This window comes from Cynocephalus volans, chromosome 6 (assembly GCF_027409185.1).
Source record: "Cynocephalus volans isolate mCynVol1 chromosome 6, mCynVol1.pri, whole genome shotgun sequence".
Taxonomy (NCBI): Eukaryota; Metazoa; Chordata; class Mammalia; order Dermoptera; family Cynocephalidae; genus Cynocephalus; species Cynocephalus volans.
Window position 1 is genome coordinate 97,138,839 of NC_084465.1, and position 20,557 is coordinate 97,159,395.

Sequence of the window (20,557 nt, forward strand, 5' to 3'; positions counted from 1 at the left end):
AGAGACTTAACTCATTACCTTTGCTTTATTCCTAAGAAGTTCAGGTACAGCCACGCGCCCGCCTTACCACTGGGCCCTCCTGTCCGCTGGGCCTCTGGATTGACGTTGACTTAGGTTCAAGGTCTGCAGCAGGCTCATGACGTCCCTAAAAGACAGCGCCGAAATGTAGACAGAAGCCCCCCTCCCCTATTTCGGGCAAGACCAGTTTTCACTTCCAGACCCTCCCCGTCCAAAGGACGCACCAAAAGCCTCAGTCTTGCAGAATAATCAAACTGCACGTGCAGTTTTCATACGAGGTGTCAGAAATTAAAGTTACTCATCACAGGCTCGGAGCTGCATCGCACTGGGGAAGCCAGGCCCGGCCCAGTCTCACCTGCAGGGGGTTGTAGGTCTGGAGATCCGGAAGAAACGTTTCAACGACCAGGGTGGGTTCAGGCTGAGGCTGGCCCCGAGAGCTAGGCCGGCCTGAGGGCTCGGACTTACCTCGAAACCCCGTCGGGGACCAGTTCCTCCCTTGGACGGGGAAAACGGCGCCCACACAAAAAGTGAGGATCACCTTGTTCTTCGACCCCGAAAGAACGGAATCGCGCGAGGATCAAGCCTTTATAGAAACTGTCCACCCCTCTGATTGGGCAAATCAGCGGAAGTGCCCGCCTTCCCTCGCCGCTGATACGCTCCACTCTCCACCCGGTTGTTTCCACCAATCAGGGCATGGAATTTCTTTGAGAGGCGGTCTCTCAGACCGAGACCCGAAGCTCCTCCCTTTTGCAGACGCAAATGAGTCTAACTGTGAGCGACGGATGCATACAGCCAGTCAGACTCCGATCTGCAACATAGAGCGATTCTGAAGCCGCCAATCCTGCCCCGCGGCGACAGGGCCGCCGGAAGTCGTAGTGTCTGAAGCGCCGCGCGCGAGGCGGCCGCCCGGACCCCGAGGGCCGGGAAACTACCAGTCCCGGCGGGCACAGCGCCGGAGCGCTTCCGGCTCGCGCATCTCGTCCCTTACCCGGCCGGCGGCCGACGGGGCGCGATGAAGCCGGAGTGTGGCGCCGCCGCTGCCCGGCGGACGCGAGAGGGTGAGTGTCCGCGTGGCGCGCCCGGCCTGGGCTCACTCCTCGGGGCCGCGCAGTGGGGCGGGAGCGGGCCCGGCCTGGGGGGCGGGGCCGAGACGGTCCGGGGTCTGTCCGCGGGTCCGCCGCTCGCGCTGTTCTGTGCTCGCTCCCGCTCCTCGCGGCCTTGGGGGCCGTCTGGAGCCAGGCACGGCGCTTGGCGCCGGGGGCTGCGGAGGACACGCTCCCCGCCCTCGCGAGCGCGTCTTCCGGCGTGGGGTCCTCAGCCTCCGCACTGCTGACAGGTCGGCCGACCCATTCCCGGCTGTGAGGACTGCCCTGTGCATTGTAGCATGTTGAGCAGCGCCCCTGGCTTCTACTCTCTAGATACCAGTAACACCCCCTCCCCTCCTCCAGCTGTGACAATAGAAATGTCTCCAGACATTGGCTAGTGTCTCCCGGGGAACAACCCTCCAAGACCCCCAGCAAGGGAGACAACCATGAAGGGTTGTGACAGGTGCTGTGAAAGAAACAGGATGCTGACAAAGTGAGTGCTGGAGGCTCCTGAATGGCAGGGGGGCGGGGGCGGTACTGCAGTTAGCTACAGACCTGGGGGAGAAGCAGCCAGGGCTGGGGCGATGCCCGAAGAGAACAGGCAGACGGAGCAAGGCATACTAAAGCCCAGAGTGAGAAGGGCTTGCTGCACCCTAGGGCAAAGCAGTACAGAAGCAAAGTCAGTGAGGCCCGACTGGGTCCAGGGTGCAGGGCAGGATTTTATTGTGCTTACAGGCAGAATAGCTGGAGGACTTTGAAGCGCAGGAGAGACGGGATCAGATCTAAGTCTAGTAGAGAGCGTTCCGGTTGTGTGTGCAGGACGGACTTTGGGGTCAGTGGGGAATTAGGAGAGGGTGAGGGGGCTGGGCCATCGTTGCCTAGTGCTCATTGGGGTCCGCTGTCCGGGCCTGGTTGTTTAGAGTGAGGCCAGGGCAGTCAGCTGGGGCTGAATGTGGGGTCGGGATGGGGTCCTGCTGGGTCCCAGCCTGCTCTCTGGGGGCTGGAGAGGCATTCCCCCCTACTCTGCTGCCTTGCTTGCTTAGGAGCTCTGAGCTGCCTAGCCTGTCTGCCCACCCTTCTCACCACCCCTCGGACTCCCCCTCCACAGGCCCCCTCTCCTGCTGCCTGCTCACCCCTCTTGCCTTTTCCCATCATGTGGTCTTCCTCTTCCTCATTCTTTCTCTTTGGGCTTCTCTCTTTCCCTTCTCTGGCAGACACTGCCTCTCTGTCATAAATTCCTACTTTCACTGCTCTGGGCATTCACGTTTCTCCGTGGAAAGCTGAGTCCCTCTGTCCCGAGGTTCCTGCATCCTATAACAACCTTTCTCTGAGAGGGAGCAAGGGTTTGGGAAGCTTGGCTGAGGAGGTGACTGGCGAGGAAGGAGGGGCCCGGAGTAGGAACCTGAGAAGCTCCTGTGAAGTAACTTCCGTTGTGACCGTGGGTCACAATCTTTCTGGGAGTGAATGGAAAAGATCAGTGTCTTTACTGTTGACTTAGGTGAGGACAGGAACCTATGGAAAAGTGCTTTTTGGCACATCAAATAGAGATAAGTGGGGCTCCTGACCCTGTCTGTCTGCCTTCCCCTCCAGGCTCATGGCTCCTCCAGGGTCAAACCCATGTTTAGCCACCAGCATGTCCCTACTCTCCAGAATGGGGCCTGGCACCCAGTGGGTGTGAACCTCACCCAGCTGGTTGGATGGAGGAATGAACAGTTTGGGAAATAGGGAGAGGAAGCAGGTGAAGAGTCTGGAGCTGGCGGGGAGGCACTGGCAGCCCGGACTCTGATGTGGCTACTCCTTGGCTTGGCTTGGCTTGGCATGGGGCTGGCGCAGGTGCACGGTGGGGCTCCGAGGTTTGCTGGCAGCAGTGGAGGAAGTGAAGGAACAGGGCTTTGGTCAACCTCGGCATCACCTCTCGCTGGTGGTGTGTCCCTGAGCCAGTCTCTCAGCCTTTCTCAGCCTCCGTCTTCAGCTCTCAAAGAGGAACTTCTGTTAGTAGGGCCTTTGCTCTTGACTTGCATGCCATCCTCACACGTCCTTCCAGATGTGAGTCTGTCTCTACTCCATTTTATTGTGAGAAATCTGAGGCCCGGGAGGGCACGCAACTCACCCAGAGTCACACAGTTGTTAAGTGACAGAGGTGGGATTTGAACCCAGGTCTGTCTGAATCCTGTGCCTGTGACCTTGACCACTAGGCCATACCATCTCTGGGATGGACACCGAGAGGGGTCAGTGAGACGTGTGTGAAGTGTGCCAGCACGTGGCCACCTTGAGAGTTGTCGGCTGGATGTGTCTTGCTCTGAACCTGAGTCCCCACCCTCTGGCTGGCTCATGCAGAAGGGACCCTTGCACAGGGAACCATCAATCCCTCGGCCTTTGACAGTTGCCCCCAGTTCCCCAGCATGCCAGTCCTGGGGCAGAATAGATGTGGCTGCTTCCTGAGAAGTATGTGACCAGGTGGGGCAGACGAAGGAAAATGGTGGGCATTGGGGACTGTCTGGAAGCCTTGGGTGGGGCTGGACCAATCCCAGGAGCAGCTAGGGGAGGGTACCCAGGTGGAAGGGTCAGCTGTGCAGAAACCCAGGCCTGCAGGGTATGGGATGTGGTGGGTGCCAGAAGAGGCGGTGGTGCCCTATGGGCTGGAGTGGCGTGGGGTGGGCGATGGAGTGGGCCAGTGCAGATCTCTGCCCTCTGCAATCCTGCTGCCTTCAGACCCAGATCTGGCCTAGGGCATCTGCGTATGCTTTTGCCGGGTGGCAAGAGGAGGAAGCCAGGGAGGCAAAAGCCACTCAGGAAGCCATGAGAAAATTGCCCAACAGGGCCTGTAAGTGTAGGCTGGGCCCGGGACATGGCCGGCACTTGGCTCTTGGGTGAAGAAGGCCCACAGCCTGTTTCTACGAGTTTGAAGCCTGCTCCATTTGTTAGAAACAGCCAGGAACAAGCTTCCCCATTCTGCCTCCTGTAGCTGGGTGCTGAGACAGGAGGACAAATGCCATTTCTTCCCAGGTCCCAGAATGCTCTCCCTGCTCTAGATCTGGCCCCTCCAGACTTAACCGCAGACTGGGCCAGGTCCTCACACCATACATAGTCATGGGATATGGGGAGAAAGGACAGAGAGATGACGCTGGCCCCCAAGGGGCAGGTGAGGCAGCAGAGGGCATTCTTGCTATGAAGGATGGTTACAGCCCACTGGCCAGGCTGGAGGGACCCCCCTACCTGCAGCAGAGGGAGCCATGGACACTGGAGAGGCTTGGCCTGGGCAGGAAAGGCTAGGAGGCTGGGTTGAGGGTATGAGAAGGAGGCGGAGCCCTGGGGACGGGTTAAAAGGCCTCCACAGAGTTGGAGCTGTGGGTGTAGAGAACAGGGGCAGGTAAGGTAAGGGCAGAGGCCCAGCTGGGGTGCTGGAAGGGAAGGGAGGACGAGCAGGTCTTGGACCAGGGGATCCTCAGGGCTGAGGCAGGCAGAGGCCAGGGACACTCCAGGGGCCCCCTGACGTCACACCCTGCCTGTTTGGGATGGAAAAGTCATGCTAAGGGGATGTCAGGGAACAGCTGGGGAAGTGCGTGTGGCTTTGCTATGGCAACCAGACCTATTTCTATAGGATTTGGCAGCCTGGCCTGGGCTTGGGCCGGGGGTCTGAGGCAGGGGCTGACCCAGGGGCTGGGTGGTGTCCAGCTCTGTTATTCCAGAGGCTGCGATTGGAGCTCTGGCCACAGTCCAGCCAGCTGGCCACCCACAGCTCCTTGGCAGCTCTGGAGCCATCCCAGGCTCCAGCCAGGGCCATCACAGGCCTGATGGGGCTCCCAAGGTGGACCCACCCCCTTGCTGGCTCAGCACATGTTGTTCAGGTAATCCCCCTCCCCCTGTACCCTGCCTGTCTGTCGTAGCTGGAGGAGCTGCCTTGGGGCTGGGTTTGGCCCTAGCAGGGAGCTGCATCTGGAGACCCCCTTTCCCCGACTCCAGCAGGGCCCACCTGGGCTACCCACTCCACTGCTGCCAGCCACAGGGTCCAAATGGACGGGGACCCCAGCCATACCTGCCCCAGGTCCCTTCTGGGTGTGTGCTAAGGGAAAAGGGGTGGGGACCTGTGTCCCACATCCTCTGAAGGTTATGTCCCAGCAGATGTCCTCTTGTGGGGCTCCAAGCCCAGCTGGGCCTTGGGCTCCCTCCTGGAGGTGGCCTGGGGAGGGGTTCCCAAGGGAGCCGGCCTCACCCTCCTGTGCAGGCTGCTCAGTGAAGGGGTGGCATGGGACTTTCCATGGGCAGGGGAAGAAAACGTCCTGTTCTTTTTTGGGCAGTGAGTGCCCCCCAGGGCCCCAGGAGTCCCTTGGATATGGACAAAGACCCCTGAGCCTTGACCCCAGACTCATGTGAGGTGCCCCTGCATTGGCCCAGGGTGGAGGGGATGGTGGGGCGGAGACTAGCAGAGAGACCACCCTGCCCTGTTTGCACACTGCTTGCCCCACCCCGCCGGACCTGAGCACCTTGGGTCAGTCACACTTGCCAACTGGCCTTACCTAAGGTGGGCAGCCCTGTTTCTTTCAGGACCTTTTCTCTTTGAAAGAGAATTCCCTGGTCCTGGTGGTACCTACCCTGGGCTCCACAGACAAGCAGGGGGTCCTTGGAATTGGCCTGGTAGAGCCTTAGAAGGGAGGGGCAAGGGAACAGATAGGGAAAGGGGAAAGCCCTTTCTCAGCTCCCAGCCTGCCCCCATGCTTTTTTGGGTTTGGGAGGAGGGTACCACCCCCGTGGAAGGCTGCTTCCCCACCAGCACTGGGAGCCTGCAGGCAGGAGAGGCCAGGCTTCAGGCTTCTGGGGGTGCAGAGGACTACTGAAAATTCCTGCTCTGGTGGGCAGCTTCCTACCCGCCTGAGAGCCTCATTGGCCTGTGGGTTGGGGAGGAGGTGCTCCCACTCTGGGGGCCAGGGCACACCCTCCAGGACTGCTGGGCCCTGCCTCCTCATCATCTCAGCCAGCAGGGTGCTGAGCTGGTTGAGCTTCTGGGTTTCCGACTGCAGGGTGCCCTCCCAGCCGTCTGGGTTACTGCAAAATTGGGCCCCTGGGGGTCAGGGCTTCCCGGGCTTCGGGCATCTTGCTCAATTCCGAGATGCCGTGGGTTGTCACGTTTCCAGCAGGGCACACTGGTGGGGTTGCTGGACTCCAGCCTGGGTCCCACCCACCCCTGGTGCCTGGCCGGGGCTGAACACTGAACCCATGTGAATTGCCAAGCAGGCCCCCCTTCCCCGCTCAGCCTGTCTCTCGGCTCTCTTGTACCCCGCTGCCAGTCGTGTGTCGCTGCTGTTTACCTCACTTCAGAGGGAGGGAGAAGCCAGATGCTTGCTCTCCCAGACTGCGAGGGCCGGTGGGCTGGCAGCGGTCCCTGGGGGAGTGCTGGGGTCTAGGCTGCCTGGGTCCTGGCATTACCTGCTGGAGCTTGCAGCTGGCCTCATGGCCCTGAAGCATGCAGTGGAGAGAGCAGATGGATTTGTAAAATCCAGGTCAGTGTCTTCTAGTGGCCTCCCTGTGATTGCCCCCACCCTCCACGTGGGCCAGCAGCAGGAGCCAACCTCTGGTTTTCCAAAAGGGCTACACCTTTTGTGCTGATGGGGCAAGTTCTGGAGCCCCCAGGTTCAGGCTGTCTGGGCCTCTCCCCAACCAGGGTGCCCTCACCCAAGCAGGGTGGCATGCTGGGCCCCTGGCCAGTCCTCTGGTCCTTCTCACTTGGTGAGACCAATAGTGGCGCTGGAGGGGCAGACATGCTGGAGCAGAGCAGGGCTTCCAGATGTGCCATTTCCACCTTGGCCCAGGGCCACTGCCTCTGAGTCGGCTGCAGGTGCCTGGCAGTGCCTGCTCTCAGGAACCCATGCTGCTCCCTAGTGTGGGGCACACAGATCCAAGCCCTGGAGTTGCAATTGGGCCTGGGGTATCTGGTGGGTGGCCTCTGTTTGGAGTCTGTCCCAGCTCTGTGTTGAGGCTGGTGCTGGGGGATGGGGAGTGGGTGCTGTGGAGCCGTGTGTGTGCACTGGGGGGTAAGGGGCAGGAGGAAGGAGGCTTTGGCCAAGCTCTTATGACCCATAGGGTGCTCAGAGTGAGGTGTCACATGGCAGTGCCAACTGCAGGGGCTGAGAGCAGCCCCTCATGGGGTAGCTGTGGGGTTGAGGCCTGTGTCCTGAGGGCTGAGTGGATCCATGGCAGGGTGGGTGGCATTGCAGGGGTCATTTGAAGGGGCAGTGGGGCCTGGGCAGTGCAGGGAGAGAGGGACAAGGAGACTCAGGGGTGGTGAGGGCTCAAGAGCCAGCCCCTCCCTGCAGACCTGTGGGCTGGCCTGGGGAACTCCAGGTCATGCTGTGTGGCCGTGGTGGTGGGTGGCCAGTGCCGTCCTGAAGGCACATGTGCGCAGGGCAGACATCATCAGAGGGCTGGGTCAGGCAGGCTGCAGTGCTGCCTTGGTGCTGTGCTGCCGCCGGGCTGGGGCAGAGACCTCTCCTACCTCCTCGGGCATTCCTCCAGACCCTCTGGGGTGCATGTGCTCTTCTGCCCCTTCTCAGTCCCACGGAGCCTTGGCAAACAGCCATGTCACCCTGAGGTGAGATCAGAGGCATTGGGTGGCTGCCTGCTGCTGTGCCACCCCTGGGAGCAAGCCTGCCATGGTGGGGAGTCACGGGCACTGCACAGTGGCCTCCTGTGGTGGAGAGTGCATGTGGGAGTCTGGGACACACGGCCTTTCTCCCTGCGGGGAGCTGGGCTTCAAGCCGGGGTTTCGGGGCTCTACCCAAGGCTGACTCTACTGTGCCGGGAGACAGTGCCATCCATCCCAGCCTCGCTGTGGGGGCTCCCGGCATACAGACTGCTCAGGAGGGGTGCCTGTGACAAGGCCTGGGGCCCCGAAGGACATGTGGCTGGGCTGCCACAGGGCAAACGTCATCTTAGTGGTGGACAGCGCCATCCTGGGACCTGTTATGGATGTGAGCTGCTGGCTGGGTGTCTTCTATCTAATCTTTCTTCTCCTGCAGGCGCCCTGGGCCTGGCCAGCACTTCCAGGGACCATTGAGGGGCTGGGCTTTCCAGGCAGTCTCTCCGGGAAGGGTGGGGTCGTTGGTGGCCAGGGATGATTCCCAATGCCTTCTCCCTGCCACCCCAGCCCATGAGCCCAGGTGGCACAGTTGGGGGTGTGGGTGACCTGTACAGGGTCAAGAGTTGGGCCTCTTGTGGCTTTCTCTATGTGACGTGGATTGCCTGGATTTGGGCTCTGGTTACTTCACCCCACGGTTCTCTCTTTGATGTGTGGCTAGTGTACCTGCCATCCTGCAGGCTGGGGCTGGCCAGGTCCTGACAGCATCTGCTGTGGCAGGAAGCACTTATCTTGCCTTGTCTAGTCCTCATGTGACTGGGTCCTGCCGTGTGTGCCCCACCCTGGCCCCATGGGCTGGCAGAGACACCCACGAGGCCCAGCCTGGGCCCCAGAGACATCTGGCCTGCAGAGGGGTGGGCCTGAAAGTGACTGCCTGTGACTCAGGACCCAGAGGAGCAGACAGAGCACAGGTGGGGGTCTCTCCACCTTTGGGGTGGAGCTGGATGGGCCCTTCAGAAGGACTAAGGCTTGAGGGATGGTAACACTGAGGACCAGCTGCCCCTTGGTCCTGTGCATGCCCAGGACTGGAGAGGGCAGAAGGGACTTTGCCTACCATGGACTTGCCTGAGTTGGGGAAAGAGGCTGCAGTGTGCCCTGTCGGTGACCGGCCAGAGCACCTGCCGAGTGGAGCAGCCTGGCTGACCGGTGGGGACTGGGCTGCTGTCCCTAAAGCCCCTCATTTGTGCCCTACCCACAGGGAATGCTGCCCGAGGACCCTAGCCGCCTCTCTAGAGCATGAGCTCAGGCAAGAGTGCCCGCTACAACCGTTTCTCCGGGGGCCCCGCCAGCCTTCCCTCCCCAGACATCACCACCGGGGTAAGGGGCACTCGAGGGAAAGGCCTGCCCTCTTTGCACACCCCACATACCCAGGGCCCCTGTGCGCTCCAGTAACTTGGCACTGACTGCCAAGCTTCCCCTCCCTGCCTGGAGGGTCCCACAGGATAGCTGTATGATGTATGTGTGTCATTGTTGTAACCAGGACACACACGTGCCTGGCCCGTTAGTATTTCAGCGTGTGGGTGCATGTCCACGGGTGCATGTCCACGGGTGCATGTCCACTTCCTCTCCAGGGATAAGGCCAAGTCTCCTTTGTTCTCCCTCCAGACCAGAATGGAAACGACCTTCGGGCCCGCCTTTTCGGCCGTCACCACCATCACAAAAGGTGAGCCTGTGCGCCCAGGCCAGCCCTGGCTGGGAACAATCTGGGCATCCCCATACCACTCTGCCAAGGCCTGAGGGGCACGTTGTGGCAGGGCGGGTGCTGGGCACTGTTGTTGGAGAACTTTTCTCAGCACTGGCCCTTACCCGGCTGGGCAGGAGGTAGGTTGGCCTGCCCCCTGTGCCTTGGCTTCTGTGTGCATGTCCCCCACCCCCAGTGCTGCCCTGGCCCTCCTTCCCGTCACCTTGCCTGGTACCTCCCCAACATCCCCACACACACCTGTCTCTGGTTGCAGTGACCCCCTGGCTTGTCCCTGGCCCCAGGCTCCTAGCCAGCCTCCAAAATGTCGTGGGTGCTTCTGGTGTCCTTTCTTGAGTTAGGTCCGACGGGCTCAGCACAGCATTGTGCATTCAGGGGTCAGGAGGTGACAGCAGGCAGGGCCCAGCCTCTGCGCAAAGGTGTGAGGACCGGCACCCTCCTTTGGGCACGTGTTCTTGTTTGTTTGCATTCTTGGCACTCTGCCCTTGTAGGAGAGCACTGGCTGCTAATTAGCTTTTTAATTGCTTTTTGTGGTTTCCTCTGGGTAGATCTGACCTGGGGTCACCAGGCTCTTGAGGACACCTCATACCAGCGCCTCTTTGCTGCCGGTGACCCCACGGGGCTCCAAAGTGCCCTCTTTTCTTCTTAAATGGCTTTTTGCAGAGGAAAAAAGAAAATAAATATGACCCCAATCCCACCACCTAAGAATTGTTCCTGAACTTCTCAGCTCCCTTTAGAAAACACATAGCCCTGTGTCACACAGGTGAAAGCTCCCAGGACAGGGTGATGTGGGCCTGTTGTCCCCTGTTCCTTGGTGGCAGGGATGGGTCAGAACTGGGTGAAGAGGTACCCACGGTTGCCTCACCTGGCCACTCTCATTACAGACAGGGAAACTGAGGCCCAGTTACTGGGCATCCAGTTGAAGCCTGGATCTTAAACCCAGACCTTTGGGGCTGATTGTTACGATGTCCAAACAGCCACTTCAGGGCCTCTGGCTAGGAGGGCAAACCTGCCATTCCCAAGGCTGCCACCTTTAGGGCCCATGATGTGGCTTTCTCTGGCTCCTGTGTGGACGCTTGACTGGCCCAGACTGAGCTGGGGCGACATGTAGGCAGCAGAGGGGAGGGCATCGCAGCACCTTCCCTGGAGGAGGATGGTTCCTGGTGCTGGTTGTGCTGGGAGGGGGCAGGAGGACACAGACCACCTGGATGCAGTCCTGGCCCTACCACACACCAGCTGGGGGACCCCAGCTTCTGTGCCTCAGTTTCCTCCTCTGAACCAAAGGTATCAGAGAACTCAGTTGGCAGAATACCTTGAGATTCAAACACGACAAGGTCCCCAGCTCCTGCCAAGTGCCTGTAGGTGTGATTGTTTCACGTTGGCTGTGCCTTGGCTGGGCACCAGCAGCCCTTTGGTGTGATGGGAACCTTGTAGAAGCTCTGAAGGAAGACTCCTCCTAGAGGCAGGCAGGGCAGGGGGCCGACAGTGATGAGGGCAGGAGCTTCTGGGCTCAGTGCTAGGACTGTCCAGGGCTAGGCCCTGTGGCCACCTCCTGGCACCAGTTTGACCGTGGGAGGCAACCCACACTTCTCTTGCTCCATCCCTGTGCCCTCTGGGCTCTGGGGAGGCCCTATGTCCCACACAGGCTCTGCCTCCCCAGCCAGGCGTGGCCTCCGCCTCCCATCTGGCACATCTGCGAGGGAGCCCACTGCCCACTGCGGCGCAGTCAGGCCTCCCTGCCGTGGCCCACGGTCATGGCATCTGGCCCTTCTTTTCTTGGCAGCTGATGGGACCAACACATACAAACAGCACCGCAGGACTCCCTCCTCCTCCAGCACTCTTGCCTACTCCCCACGGGACGAAGAGGACAGCATGGTATGTCCCCTCCCTGCAGGAGCCCAGTGTGAGCCTAAGCTTCCCCCCATGTCATGTGTCCCATGGGACTAGGTCCCAGGTGGAGCTGACGTCGAACTGGTAAGACAGAAGGGAGGGAAGAGCATGCCGGCAGAGGGAACAGCATGTGTGGACACCCTGAGGACTGAGCACACGGGGTGAGTTCACAAGACTAAAAGTAGGCCCCTGTGGGTGGACTGTGGGTGGCAGAAGGCAGCCAGCGAGGGTGGCTGGACTGGAAGGTGTGGCACCTGCAGATCAGGATGAGGCACGTTTGGCTGCTTCTTAAGGGAGGTGGGAGCCACAGGAGGTTCAATCAGGAGGGTAACAAGATAAAACCCATATTCTGAAAGCTTCCTGTGTTGTTAATTAGAGAATGAGTGAGGTTGCTAGGTAGAGGCAGAGGGTCGACGAGGGAGACAGGCCACAGCAGCTGGGGAAAGGCCTGTAGCCCCAAGCTGGGGGCTCAGCAGAGGCAACAGGGGCCTGCAAGGCCGGGGCTGAGTGCCGGGGGTGGGGTGCAGAGAACATCCTGTTGCTGGCTCTGTGGAGTGCGGAAGGGGTTCAGGACAGTCAGGGGCTGGCTGTTGGTGCTGGAGCCCTGTGGCCAGGGTCATGGTGGCCATTCCCTGCCAGCCTGGTCACTGGCATTCATCACTGGGCTCCAGGCCTGCCAGGGAAACAGAGGCCAACCCCAGCTGGACTGAGGCCTCTGGTGTAGGGACTGGTCCGGCCAGCACAGCAGGGCACTGGCTACCTCCTCTCTGCCTCACCTCTGCCTTACCTCAGCTGGTCTCCTCGCGGTGGACCCCGGTGGCCCCCATCCCTCCCAGCCTTTCTCAGGGCCCAGGCTTCTTGTGCTCAGCTGCTTGGCCTGCTTTTTACTTCTTAATAGGAAGAACATGATGTTTTTAATTAATTGAATCAACAGACTTGTTGTGTGCCAGGCACTGCACTAGGCTCTGAGGACAAGTCACATATGTCCGTGCCTGCCTCTTGGGCTTCTGCCTGCCTCAGTCTCCACAACCTCTGACCCAACCGGCTGGCCTTGAAGGAAGTGGATTCACCGTGCCTGTGGTTTCATGTAATCACTGAGCACCCATGGGGTTGGGGTGGCTTTAAGAGGTGTGAGCACCTCTTCTGTTTGCTGTTGGGCCCCACAGGCAGCCCCTGCCTGCCCCACAGTGGGGTGGCCGGCCCTCTTCCAGCACCCCCTTGCCCCAGGCCTGGCCACCATCAACCCTGGGAGGAGCAGCCGGGCGGGCAGGGAGAGTGGAGCCCAGTCAGCTCCTTTGGGCCTGCTCTCACTCTGGCTTTCCATCATTGCCGCGGGGGTGTTTTGACACTTCCTCTGACTGTCCCCTCTGCTCCTCCTCACGTGGTCCTTCCATGCAGACAGGCCATGTGGGACACCATGGAGGGAGGCGGGCACCGCCCCAGTGAGAGATACATGTCTGTGGGCATGCAGGATGCTGTGCTGGGACAGGGCATGGCCTGTAGTGTGGCCTGCTGCTTCCCAAAGCTTGTGGCTCCCGAACAAGGCTGCTGGCTTCTGTCAGAGCGCCAGAGAGAGGAGCATGGGGACGATGGCTCTTGGAAACTTCTTACAGACGTTTCCAAGCCCAGAGGGGAGGAGGGGATAGTGCCTTCCCCCTCCCCCAGGACTACCCCAAGTCCCCATCAGGTGGCCCAGGCAGAGGCAGGCACCTTTGCCTCTCTCCTGCTGCTCTCAGGATCTCAGCCAGGGTTCAGTGGGAGGCTGTCCCTGCCTTCCCGTGAGCCTCCCTGTCTCGGCCTAGTGTCTCCTGCAAGGTTGGTCAGGCAGGCAGCTGAGCCCAGCGGGCACTTGGAGCCCAGCAGCCTCTCCCCAGCCGGCCATCCATTCCCTTCCGTCCAGCAGTCCGGGGCTCTTGGCTGCCCCAGGATTGGCTGGTGGAGGTGCCCCTTCTGCGGCTCACATTCCCTCGCGGGAAGCAGGAAGCAGCCCAAGCGTGTCCTCGTAGAATTGAATAGCAGGAAGTCTCTCTGTGCTCACAAAGAAAGCTGGCAGACGTGAGCGAGCAGCCCACACCAGGGGCCGGGGCCAGTCCGGGCAGCGGGCGGTGGGTGGGGACCTGGCCGCTGCCCTGGATCCCCACGCACACACTTTGGCCCCTGGGGGCCCTTAGGGCACCATGTCCTCCACCACTGAGGCCCTGTGGGGAGCCCCCTGACAGGCCGCCTCTCTCTGCACGCAGCCCCCAATCAGCACGCCCCGCCGCTCCGACTCGGCCATCTCCGTCCGCTCTCTGCACTCCGAGTCCAGCATGTCCCTGCGCTCCACATTTTCGCTGCCTGAGGAGGAGGAGGAGCCGGTAGGTGTGAGGGGCTCAGTGCAGAGGGTCTTGGAGGGGCTGTCACTGAGCTGCAGCAGTGTGGGGACACCTTCCCGTTGGGCCATGTCAGTCCAGCTCAGTGAGAGGCTGGATTGGTGTGGCCAGGGCCTCCAGTCCTCGCTGGTCCCTGTTGGGGACTAGAGGGGCCAGGCCAGGGGCCCCAGGTACATTCTCCCCACTCCCCATCTCAGGCTGCCTGATGGGACAAGTGATAGGAATTAAAGGTAGGCTCAGGCAGGGCCCTTTCTAGTTTCATCCCAGGAAGAGCAGCAGGTGAGGAGGTGCAGCTGGATGTGTTCACCCTGCCGGGGCCCTGCCTCTGGGGCCATGCCTCTATCCACCACTTCCCATCCTCAACCTCTGGCAGGGCCCCCTGGGCCTCAGCAGGCCCCTCTTAGGACATGCCTCAGCTGAGGTCAGCCCTGGGCCTGCAGGGGAGGGGCTGGGTGCCCCAGATGGTGGTGTGACTGAGGGTGGCCTCCCCGTGTCGGCATCTGCTCTACCCTCACCCCCCTTTGCCCTGCTGGGTTCTAGGAGCCGCTGGTGTTTGCCGAGCAGCCCTCAGTGAAGCTGTGCTGCCAGCTGTGCTGCAACGTGTTCAAGGACCCTGTGATCACCACGTGTGGGGTGAGGCCACCTGCCCCTAGGACCCCTGCCCTCCACCTGCCTACCCAAGGCTGTGGGAAGCAGCCCTCACAGCTTACACTAGAGCTTCGGAAGCTGGGTGGCTGCTGGCCCCTTTCATGTGGAGCCTTGGCCCTGGCCACAGGCCCGGTCTGGCTGCCCAGCAGGTGCCTTCTGCAGGGAGCACAGGGCAGGGGCGAAGCCTTGGGCTGCCGTTTGCCCTGGACGTGGGGTGAAGAAGACTCTGCAGCCATCCCCCAAATCTACCCTTTGTCTCCACAGCACACATTCTGCAGAAGATGCGCCTTGAAGTCAGGTAGGTCCCTCCCTCCCAGGCCAGGTGCAGCACTGAGTGTGGTCCTGGCTGCTGAGCAGAGGCCGGTGGCTTCTCCCTTGTCCTGGGCACAGTATCCAGGCACATTGGGACAGTGCTGTTGGCTGCCAGTGACAAGGTTGCCAAGCAGCAGTGACCTCTGGGGGGCGCACAGCTAAAGCTTAGTACCTCAACATGCGGTGGTGAGACCCAGAGCTCCCAGTCTCTCCAGACTCAGAGCCCTCCCTGTGGCAGGTGCGGCAGGGGCCTTCCGGGGTCAGTGCTGTGCTCTCTGTCAGAGGCTGTCCCCACCATTAAGGGTGTTGTCCTGCAGCAACATCTGCTTCTGCCCACCTTTGCAGCCAGCCCAACCCTATTCTGTCCCCCAACCCTCTTGGCCCTGCACCAGACTTTCCCAGGGTCAGTGAGAGGCCTCCATCACCACCTGCTCCTTCTTCTTGGTGGCCCAGCTGTGCACCGCTGTTGTGCCAGGCACCTCAGGGGCAGGTAATGGGTGGACCAGGCTGCTGCTAGAGGCTCAAGCCTACCCAGGTGGGGAGCATGTTCTAGGCCTGCCATTGCTCCCCTCACCTCACCAGGATTCAGTCTCCCTCTGGACAGAGCTTTAGGGAAGGGGTGGCCAGGCAGGCTGTGGTGTCAGCATGCCGTCCTCCCCCAGAGAAGTGTCCTGTAGACAACGCCAAGCTGACGGTCGTGGTGAACAACATTGCGGTGGCCGAGCAGATTGGGGAACTCTTCATCCACTGCAGGCACGGCTGTCGGGTGGTGGCGGGTGGGAAGCCCACCATCTTTGAGGTGGACCCCCGAGGGTGTCCCTTCACCATCAAGCTCAGTGCCCGGAAGTAAGTACCCCCATGACCCCCAGCCCACCCAGGGGAGGCTGAGTTCTTTTACCCCTCTGGGGGCTCCCTTGTGGGGCCCCAGGCTCAGCACCCTCCCTTGTCTCCCCCCACCCTACAGGGACCACGAGGGCAGCTGTGACTACAGGCCTGTGCGTTGCCCCAACAACCCCAGCTGCCCTCCCCTCCTCAAGATGAACCTGGAGGCTCACCTCAAAGAGTGCGAGCACATCAAGTGTCCCCACTCCAAGTATGGGTGAGTGGGTGGGGTGGGGTGCATGGCGGGGTGGGGGGTGTAGAGACAGCCCTGCCAGGAGCCACACCACTGACTGTAATCATAACCCTGGTCCCGTGACCCAGGAGAGACCCACATAGGGGACTGGCTGGGGGAGCTGGGGGCAGTCAGGAAAGGTGGTGTGGACAGGGGTGCTTCCCCAGCTGGCTCAGCACAGGCGGATTTGAGTCAATGGCAGGGCTGAGGTGGGGGCTGGAAGAAAGGGAGGAGCCATGCTCTTTGGGTCAGGGAGGCTGATGAGCAGAGTGGGATTTAGTCTCAGGGAGAGGGGCTTTGAGAGGGCTCCACTTATGAAATGGCTCCTGGTTGCTGGATGGGGGAGGATGGGGAGGATGGGCAGAGGGTAGGGTGTGGATGAGGGTGACTGGATCTGGGGTTGGGGAGGCAGAGGAAGAAGACCCACAAAGTGGGCAGGAGAGCAGCTGTCCCTTTCCCCCAGATGCACATTCATCGGGAACCAAGACACGTACGAAACTCACCTGGAGACGTGCCGCTTCGAGGGCCTAAAGGAGTTCCTGCAGCAGACAGACGACCGCTTCCATGAGATGCATGTAGCGCTGGCCCAGAAGGACCAGGAGATCGCCTTCCTGCGCTCCATGCTGGGCAAGCTCTCAGAGAAGATCGACCAGCTGGAGAAGAGTCTCGAGCTCAAGTTTGGTGAGGGCCGCCCCAGTGGGGGTAGGGGTGTGGTACTGCTCCCAGTCCCCATGACACCCTTTCCTCTTGCCACTCAGATGTCCTGGATGAAAACCAGAGCAAGCTCAGCGAGGACCTCATGGAGTTCCGGAGGGACGCGTCCATGCTGAATGTGAGTAGGCAGAGGCCATTGTTCGGGCGAGTTGTAGGAGGGCAGGCACAGGATCGGGCCTCAGTTCGGGCCCCAGCAGAGAGTCCTCCCCCACTGGCCTTTGCCCTCACCTGTCAGGATTAGGGGTCTGTGTTCAGTGAGGGCTGCTGCTGCCCCTGCCCCGCCCTGTCTGGCCCCAGGCCTTGGGTGGCCGTGGAGAGGCTACAGGAGAGGCCGCGGCAGCTCCGCCCACGCCCCACTCCGTTCTTGGCCTTGCAGGATGAGCTGTCCCACATCAATGCACGGCTGAACATGGGCATCCTGGGATGTGAGTACGGGCCCACTGCTTCCCCCACCTGCCACCCCTGAGGCCCCCTGTGGGGTCCCTCACCAGCTTCCCCCATCTCTCTGCAGCCTATGACCCTCAGCAGATCTTCAAGTGCAAAGGAACCTTTGTGGGCCACCAGGGCCCTGTCTGGTGTCTCTGTGTCTACTCCATGGGTGACCTGCTCTTTAGCGGCTCCTCTGACAAGACCATCAAGGTGGGGGGGGGGTCCTGCTTCAGGGGCTCTGCAGCCTGGCTGGGCCAGGATGGGTACCACAGGCCAGGTTCTGCTATCTCTGGCCTGCCCATGAGTGGGGCTTTCTCCTCGGGGTTGGTTTTCCTCCCCTTGATGGCTCGCTTCCTCATTCCTGCCATGCTGCCGCTTGGCACTGGGCTGACCCAACTAGGACCTGCTCTGACCCTGGTCTCTGCAGGTGTGGGACACATGTACCACCTACAAGTGCCAGAAGACACTGGAGGGCCATGACGGCATCGTGCTGGCTCTTTGTATCCAGGGGTGAGTCTGGACTCATGTGCAACCACTGACTGCAGGGGTGGGAGAGCAGTGCTCTCTCCCAGGGGCCATGAGCTATGAGCTGAGCCCATGTAGCTATGTGTCTGCTCTCCATCCTGAGCAGTGCTGGTCTCCTATAGCAGCGTGGGGATCTCTCCATCTCCAAAGTTATGTGTTCGCAGAGCCTGGCCCTGGAGCACCTCAGGTGGCCAGAGGACAGAGGTAGGACCATTAGTGGGTGGAGGCAGGAGCTCAGCTGTCACTGGCCTTTAGGCACAGCCCTGGACACAGCTCTGGGCATAGGGACCATGGAGCAGCCACCTAGGCCATCACCTCGCCCAGCATGGCCTCTTCCCTCGACCTGCCCTCTGGTCTGGTGTCATGGGGCTGTGTGCGTGTGGGTGCGAGCCTGTGTGAGAGGAGAGATGCTTGCTCACAAGAAGTAGCAGCTTGACTGCCAGCAGCCAGCCCTGGATTGAGTCAGCGCTAACAGGTGGTGGGTAATCACCTCCCAGCTCAGCTGTCAGATGCTTTCTAGGCAGGCACCAGGGGGTCGGCCACCACTTCCAAGGTGGGCTTAGGGAAGCAGCAGTGGCCTTGGCACTGAGCCAAGCTTCTGGCTCCTGATGGCCAGCACTGACCTTGGCCCCAGCCAGGACAGTGTCAGCAATGATGGTGCTTTCTCCCACCCTGACGCGTTGGCTTTGCCCCCCAGGTGCAAGTTGTACAGCGGCTCTGCAGACTGCTCCATCATCGTGAGTGGGGCTGGGGATGGGTGGGCGGGGAGAGGAGGCCCAGGCCTACGCTCCTCATGCCCCAGGCTCCAGGTGGCAGGGCTAGTGCCCTGAGGCTTCCAGTCCTTCCCCATCAGGTTTGGGACATCCAGAACCTACAGAAGGTGAACACCATCCGGGCCCACGACAACCCAGTGTGCACGCTGGTCTCTTCCCACAACATGCTCTTTAGTGGTTCCCTGAAGGCCATCAAGGTACGTGCAAGGGGGCATGGGTGCTTGTATGCATCATGAGGCTCGGACGCCTGATCTGCCCATGCTCATGGCTGTCACCGCAGGTCTGGGACATCGTGGGCACTGAGCTGAAGTTGAAGAAGGAGCTCACTGGCCTCAACCACTGGGTGCGGGCTCTGGTGGCTGCCCAGAGCTACCTGTACAGTGGCTCCTACCAGACAATCAAGGTGAGCCTGAGCCACACCCTTGGTGGCAGGGCCTTGCCCTCTGCCAGCACGCCCAGCCAGCCCTTGGGGGCTCCGTCTGTCCTGCCTCTACCTTCAACACACCCTAGGGTGGGGTGTGGAGGCATGGTGTCTATGCCCTAGAGGCCCTAGGACCAAGTGGCCCACACTTGCCCATAGATCTGGGACATCCGGACCCTCGACTGCATCCATGTCCTGCAGACGTCTGGTGGCAGTGTCTACTCTATCGCTGTGACGAATCACCACATTGTCTGTGGCACCTATGAGAACCTCATCCATGTAAGGCCCGGGCACGTGGGGGCAGGGCCTGACTCTGGGCCCACCTCTTCCTCCTTTGTTCCGTGTCTGTCTCTGATCCGCCTGTGCTTGCCCCCTCCCAGGTGTGGGACATTGAGTCCAAGGAGCAGGTGCGGACCCTAACAGGCCACGTGGGCACTGTGTACGCCCTGGCGGTCATCTCAACACCGGACCAGACCAAAGTTTTCAGTGCGTCCTATGACCGGTCCCTCAGGGTCTGGAGTATGGACAACATGATCTGCACACAGACCCTGCTGCGCCACCAGGGCAGTGTGACTGCGTTGGCCGTATCCCGGGGCCGGCTCTTCTCAGGAGCTGTGGACAGCACCGTGAAGGTTAGAGCCTGCAGCTACACAGAATGGAGCAGGGAGTGGGGGCTGAGGAGCTAGCAGCCCCAGGCAAATGGCAGTGGGGGGTAGGTATAGACGACAGGTGTCTTGGGGAAGGATGTCCATGGGGCATCTGAAACAAAGTCCTTTCTTTGCAGGTTTGGACTTGCTAACAGAATCCAGGCCAGGCCGTGGCTTTCTCTGGGCTTGCCTGAGCCACGCTGGCCTCACGGCGTGGTCTTGGGGTTTCTGCCTGCCCTGTGGGGACAGGTGGACAAGCCCAGGCAGCCAGGCAGTGCCCTTCCTTCCCTATGCTGGGCAAGCCTCCCTCAACTCGGCCCTGTCCTTGTTGCTGCCAAGACAATGCCCAGGCCCCTCTCTGGGTGCCAGGTACGATGCTCATCCAGTCCACACTCCATTCCGTCCCCCTCCAAGATGGACTGCAGGCCTTTTTACTCACCTTTTCTACTGTTTTTAGACTGTATATAGATTTGATTACTTCCTGATTGAAATAAAAGCTGCACAGACTGTGGCTGTGAGTGGGGACAGGTCCTCGGGCCATGGGGCTGTGAGTGAACCTGAGGACATTGGTGCACACAGGCCCCAGCAGTGAGTGTGAGGGAGGTGGGGAAGGGGCCACAGAGCAGCTCCTTCTGCCCAGCCCAGGACTGTAGCCCACAGCCCAGTCGGGGACCTTCCCTCTCTGCCAGGGGGAGGCTCGTCACACCTCAGCTTCTGGCTTCCAGTCCTTGCTCCTGCTTTCCTCAACACTCCCCCCACCAAAAAAGAGCCAGGCAGCTCCATTTTTTGCTGTTTATTGACAGCCAACAGCAGCTCCATGCCCAGAACCCCCTCCCAGCCTGGGCCGCCCACTGAGGAGAGGCCATGTGGACGACTGGGCATGTCCACTCACAGGGAAGTGCTGGGCATGACAACTGGAAGGGGCCTCACACGCCAGGAGGCCACCTCAGCTGGCCCCCTCCAACCGCCCTGCACCACAGTCGCTGGTTTTCGGCATTTTTTAAAAATTCTTTTTTTAAGAAATGTCAAAGTTGTGCCCAACACTTGTGGATCAGCAAACACAATAGAGGAGACCAGTCAGTACTTTTTGGAGGAGGGGAGAGAGAGGAAAAGAGAAGGAGGGTGAGAACGACCACACGACAGCCTCAGACCATGAGCAGAAGTGTCTGTGGGAACTCGAGTGGGGTAGGCCAGCTGCCCGTGCAGGGCCAGTGTGGGGCCCTGGGAAGGGAGGGTCAGGCGAAGCCTCGCAGGCGGGCCACACAGGCCTGGCATGCAT

At 60.8% G+C, this 20,557-nt stretch overlaps 1 protein-coding gene, 1 long non-coding RNA gene and 1 other non-coding gene across 8 annotated transcripts; 1 reads left to right on the plus strand and 2 right to left on the minus strand.

Moving 5' to 3' along the window:
• Positions 1 to 6: 6 nt before the first annotated feature.
• On the minus strand, positions 7 to 564 carry LOC134379682 (uncharacterized). 2 transcript variants are annotated; one of them, XR_010023816.1, is made up of 2 exons: positions 484 to 564; positions 7 to 145 (listed from the first exon to the last, which is right to left on the minus strand). It is a non-coding gene; the product is annotated as an uncharacterized LOC134379682 (long non-coding RNA). The 2 variants fall into 2 exon arrangements; XR_010023817.1 differs by having other exon boundaries at positions 374 to 558.
• On the minus strand, positions 246 to 328 carry LOC134381394 (small nucleolar RNA SNORD60). The gene has a single exon (XR_010023985.1). It is a non-coding gene; the product is annotated as a small nucleolar RNA SNORD60 (small nucleolar RNA).
• A 366-nt stretch (positions 565 to 930) lies between the features above and the next one.
• Positions 931 to 19,789, plus strand: TRAF7 (TNF receptor associated factor 7). 5 transcript variants are annotated; one of them, XM_063099275.1, is made up of 20 exons: positions 931 to 1,076; positions 8,933 to 9,051; positions 9,340 to 9,397; positions 11,217 to 11,308; positions 13,564 to 13,680; positions 14,236 to 14,328; positions 14,608 to 14,641; positions 15,318 to 15,501; positions 15,620 to 15,748; positions 16,233 to 16,450; positions 16,528 to 16,601; positions 16,860 to 16,908; positions 16,995 to 17,122; positions 17,340 to 17,422; positions 18,135 to 18,174; positions 18,291 to 18,407; positions 18,491 to 18,613; positions 18,791 to 18,910; positions 19,012 to 19,263; positions 19,416 to 19,789. In XM_063099275.1, the coding sequence occupies exons 2-20, from the start codon at positions 8,971 to 8,973 to the stop codon at positions 19,428 to 19,430; spliced, it is 2,007 nt and encodes a 668-aa protein (XP_062955345.1). In that variant the 5' UTR covers positions 931 to 1,076; positions 8,933 to 8,970; the 3' UTR covers positions 19,431 to 19,789. The 5 variants fall into 5 exon arrangements, with proteins under 5 accessions (XP_062955345.1, XP_062955346.1, XP_062955344.1 ...); XM_063099274.1 differs by having other exon boundaries at positions 933 to 1,076; positions 15,620 to 15,754; XM_063099276.1 differs by lacking the exon at positions 8,933 to 9,051 and having other exon boundaries at positions 932 to 1,076; positions 15,620 to 15,754.
• The last annotated feature ends 768 nt before the right edge of the window (positions 19,790 to 20,557 follow it).